General features: G+C 37.2%; 1 protein-coding gene across 1 annotated transcript; it reads right to left on the bottom strand.

Moving 5' to 3' along the window:
- Positions 1-2,753: 2,753 nt before the first annotated feature.
- On the bottom strand, positions 2,754-5,396 carry LOC110287617 (transcriptional adapter 1-like; the record flags this gene model as incomplete). The annotated part of the gene is made up of 2 exons (XM_021154185.2): positions 2,754-4,120; positions 5,193-5,396. Coding segments are annotated over 2 exons (672 nt in total), but the record flags the coding sequence as incomplete, so codon positions are not given.
- Between the last annotated feature and the right edge of the window lie 6 nt (positions 5,397-5,402).

The raw sequence follows: 5,402 nt of genomic DNA, 5'->3' as shown, positions 1-5,402 counted from the left end.
AATCTATTGTAGCCATTTTTATTTCAACCACTACAGACACTATTAATTTTACTTAAAAATCTTCATCATCAACCATAGTACTGGCGTTTGTGAAAAGTGGGGCTGAAATTTTTTCATAGAGGAGTATTTGTTACAAAAATTCATTATTTATTTTTGATTGGTATATTGCATCTGTATAAAGTACAATGTGATTCACATATATATTGAGTAGTGATTAATTCATAGTTATCAGTGGACCTGATATTTTAAATTGTTTTCACTTTTTAATGGTTGAGTCAAATTTCTTTTTCTTCACAAACTATCTTGAGGTGCATAATTTAATATCTTATTCTGCAGTAGAATTGATCACCAGAATGTATTCCTCCCTCAAATGATAAAATATCAGAACTGATTCTGCTTATCAAATTGTGCCCCTTGGTCAAACCTTTCTTTCTTTGAGATTCCTACTAGTAGTAATTTTTATGAGGTCAATCTTTCAAGATTCCATTTAAGAAAGAGATCATGCAGGCCTATTTCTTCTTTGCTTTGACTTATTACACTTAATGAAGTTCCCTCTAGGTCTGTCTACATTGTCACAAATGAGAGGATTTTATGCTTTCTTGATGAGTAGCTTTCGTGGCTTCATGTAATTTTCAAGATTGTTCTTTCTAATTCTGTAAAGAAAGATGTTGCTATTTTGGCAGGGTTTACATTTATTCTATAGATTCTGATGGTTAGGATAGACATCTTAACAACATTATTTCTTCCAATACATGAACACAGGCTACCTTTCCATGTGCTTATATTTTTAAAATATCATTCATTGGTGTTTTATAGTTTTTATTTACTTGCATAAATTTATTTGTAGACATTTAATTTTGTGAAGGCTACTAAATAAAATAATTGCCCTGCTCCCATCTACATTATTCACTGTTAACATATAGAAATGTTATGGATCAGATTCACTGTTAATATATAAAAATGTATGTTCTGAAAACTTACTCAAAAGTTTTTTTTAACACAACACATAAAATTTGGTTGTTATGCATAAAGTATCTTTGGTAGGATTTGTCTTCTACAAATTTTCTGTAGTGTTTGTCACTCAGCTTTTTTGTCCTTTACTTTCTGTCTTATTCATTTTCAGACAATCATTTTACTTTATAACAAATTGCCCCTTTTACTTTTAGCAAAACAAAACAAAACATCCTTATAGTTTATAGTTTCTCCTTACAAAAAAAAATCATAATTTTCTTGGAAGTTTGCACAGATACTTCTCCTATTATCCTAAATAATTTTAGTTACCTGTAATAATTAGATTAATAATAATATAATTTAAAAATATTTACCTATTTTATTATTTTATGTGTTTTGGTTGCATGAATATGTGTGTACTACATGAGTACATGTGGAGATCAAAAGAGAACACTACATCTCTTGAGACTGGAGTTACAGATGGTTTTGAGACACCATGTAGGTGCTAGGAATTGAACCCAGGTCTTCTAAAAGAACTACAAGTGCACTTAATCTCTGAGCCAACTCCTCAGCCCATCCTTAGTAATCTAAACTTATCATGCAAAATAGGAACCAAGTAACTGTGAAGTGCCATGCCAGCACTCAGCAATCGCAGTCTTTGAATCATAACTTCTAGAAGCATGATTCTCTCACAGTAAGCTTGTCATTGGACACAGACATGTTTCCTAGAAGTCTCAAATAATATCTGTCATCTCTTTATTAAATTAAAGAACAAAATTTTAGGTTTTTGTAGACTTAGGAGTTAATATGTTGTTATAGAGTTCTCTAAGTTTCACCTTCCATTCTTTTAATTTTTTCAAATTATATAATATAATACATTTTATTTATTTATTTATTTATTTATTTATTTATTTATTTATTTATTTATTCATTCATTTATGATCCTGTGTATGCTTGAAAAATATTCTACCAGTGAGCTACATCCCTATTGCAACATACTTGGATTGCTTATGAAGATGAGACAATGAATAATATGTCACCATTTTAAATTATTTTTATTGCTGATAAATTTGATCTTTCAGTGGTAATCACAGCATAGAAAGTCATGCATTTGTGTCACATTTAGTGGTGAAAGCTCTTGAGATATTTCTGCTTTAATAAAATTACCCATATTCTTATTTTTCTAAAGACTGAGTAAGTCCTGTGAACTTGGGTTTTGAATTTTTTTCAGTATCTACTGTATCTGGCACAGATAATTTTATCTAGGGGAGAGGTTTTTTTTTTTTTTTTTAACCTAATGCTTTTGTGTCTGTATCAGCTCAGTTCTGGTGAGAGCTGTACCCTGTCATGTCAGCCATGGTGGTCATATCTGATCTAATGGGACCTTGTAGAGCAATTTTCTTACTAGAGTTACTAAGGGTGACATGAAAAAACACCTCTCAATTCTAATGACCTTAGGACCTTACAGTAGGCCCTATCCTTAAAGCTCTTCTGAAGTAACATTTCATTAATATATGTACTTATTTTTTCTACATCAGTAAATTAGAGCTTTTACAATTTAATTTTGACCATTATGTACGTGGGTAAGGAATACCACTTGCATGTCATGTACTGACATACATACACAGAGCTGAGAGCTTCCATTTAAATGTGCTGGGTACAAAACTAACTTATTAAAGGGTTCTTGGATCTCAATCATCTTTTCTGTTAAACAGAACAAGATTTTTTTCCTAGATTGCTAAATGTTTTTACATATTTGTTTAAAAAATTCCTCCCATTTTACTTTATTTTTTTTTTCTCCCAAAATGTTTATTTGTCATGTTTAAAATACAAAACCAAATTCAGATATAGGAACACACAAAAACATTCACATGTATCCACTGTTTAGGCCTATAAAAACCCATCTATACATCTCACTTACCCATCAATACTACATGAGTAAAAAGCAACATAGCTTTAAAATAAGTTGGTTACCAGTAACACTGTCAGATACAAATTCATAGTACCACTTGAAAGGATAAAACAGACATTTTGTAGAAATAGGAAAATTAGTTTGTAAGATTTCATGAAAACATTCTATAGGATTAACAAGCTTGTCAGTCAGCTAAAACAAGGAAATTACTGAAAGCTCTGTAAGGATAACTACATCTAAGAATTGGACTCAAGTATTAAAGCAAAGCAAGAAGCACATATCTAAATCCTGCTCTCTCGAGTGAAAACGGGTTGCTTGGGAACTTCGGTTGCTAACTAGTCACTAAAAGATTCTGATGAACACTAGGCTATTCCACCAATATGCAGAGAATAGTTCTTTAGGAAAAGCAGATTTTACGCTGCCAGATACAGAACATACATCACTGAACACACAGTGGTCCTGCTAATCATGGGACTGAACGGACACAGCATCTTTATTCTACGATGTCACCTAATTACTGACAGACCAGATACACCTCAGGTGTCTTAAGATCCCTACTCAGACACAGACCAATGACTGCTCCTATACGTGGGGACACAGACACCCAGGTCATCAGTCAGACATATTAATGGCTTCACAGTAGCAACACAAAATGCACTCAAATGTCACATTTCCATAGGAAAGGTTATACATACACTATACACTTCAGTTTTGAAATGTGGACTCAAAAGCATTCAATTTTCAGCAACCAATTAATTTAGTGATGGTCCCAAATCTTCAAATTCTAATTTAGCAGAGCAAAAGTCCTTCTTTGGCGGCCAGGCGCTGGCGGTGGACTTTGTCTTGTTGTAGCTCTTCGTGATTGGGGTGCCAGAGTTTCATGATGATCCTTTCAATGTTAAGGGCATACACAGTATGTGTAGGAATGACTTCCCTGTGTACCTGCAAAGCTTCAAACAGGTCATACATGTTCACTGGAGGCAGAGATGCAGGCAGCGTGTCCCCCGAGCAGGCCAATAGGAATGCAGCCTGCTGCTCAGCATCGTCGGGGTGTGGCTGAGACGCTGGGCTCTGACTGGCACATGGAGCAGAGAAGGCTGGAGGGCCTTCAACCAAGTTGTTGTAAGCCACCACACTATTCTTCAGGTATGGCTGTGGCGTCACGTTGCTCCCAAAGGCGTATTTAAAATGACCATCCCGTACCCGGTAAGCTTTCCTTCTCGACACAACTGAGGTCAGAATATCTTTGAGGTGATTCTGTAAAAACAAAAGAAAAATAGCAAGAAACCCTCAAAAGCAAAGCGTAGAAGTTCCACTGTCAAGTGCTCGTCCCGTTTAGGTGGAGATGCAGCCTGACAGAAATGCTCCTGAACAGAGCCCACGGCCACAGATGCAGGGTACGGGTGAGGGGTGAGCTGCCTTCACTCTGCTCTCAGGGGGCCGTGCTCCATGGGGAGCTTCTCTTGGAAGTGGATTTTATTTTGGTTTGCAGGGCTGAGATTTGACATCACACAGGGCAGATGGCCACCACGCCACATGCATTTGTCTTGTTTTCCTTAGCTGATGCTTCTCAGAAATGAGTTTTGGGAAAGAAAATACTTTTTTTAAAGACAAATGACTTTGAAATTTGACGTAAGAAATCTGACACACTAGTATTGGCTGGTTACAAAGTTCACTGCAAGAGCTTTTGCTCTCAAAAGCTCTTCAAACAGACAAGAGAACACCATGCATGTCTGCTCAAATCCTCTTCGCCTACAGAAGAGCTGAGTACATCAGAGCTGGCTGGGTAGTGTGAAAGCAGAGCCCTCTTATCATATGTCAGCACAGAGCTCCAGAGTCAGGCTGGGCACTTACTCAGACCAATCTGTCTTATCAACATGCCCTTGTGCAACTTAATACGGGTTTTCACACAGAATTCATTTAAGACAACTATTATCTTACAAGTGTCTATGAGGAAAATGTGCACCAGAAACTTGTCTGTGTACTGCCTTGGCATTGGTGCAATGTATGTTCTGTCAAATAACTTANTGAGGGGATGACTCAAACAGTGGGTGGAACTATTTAGATGTCCACACTGACACTCTTTAAATGCAGCACGACCTTACACACTGCGCCACTAGAGTTTCTCACACGAGAGGCAAGCAGAACCAAGGGCACTGTGGGGAACTGTCTGGAAAACCTGTCAATCAAAAGCAATTCTGCAGTTTTACAGTGTGAAGTGTGTCTCCTTCAATGATGACAGAGAGTGCCGTCCAGTTCCTGTCAGAGTCAGCTTTCCACACACAAGCTCGTCACAATTATGTGTAGTTATTTCTAGACGCCCACCAACCTCCACCGCATAGACCACAGCAGAGACGGCCTCCTCAGTGACATTGTCCAGCCCGTGCTCATAGGCAGTCACGATCATTCTCCCTTCAAGTTGACCTCGAGTGGGAAGCATCATGGTGTGTGAACAAAGTTTCAAGTCGTCATCACCCTGGGGCTCCTTTGCCACAAACTGCTGAGCTCCAGAGAGGGGGTTCTGAGGCTGGAATCTATG

Source organism: Mus caroli, unplaced genomic scaffold (assembly GCF_900094665.2).
Source record: "Mus caroli unplaced genomic scaffold, CAROLI_EIJ_v1.1 scaffold_18195_1, whole genome shotgun sequence".
NCBI lineage: Eukaryota > Metazoa > Chordata > Mammalia > Rodentia > Muridae > Mus > Mus caroli.
The sequence above is the reverse complement of the archived record's forward strand: the minus strand, read 5'-3'. Positions and strand labels throughout refer to the sequence as shown.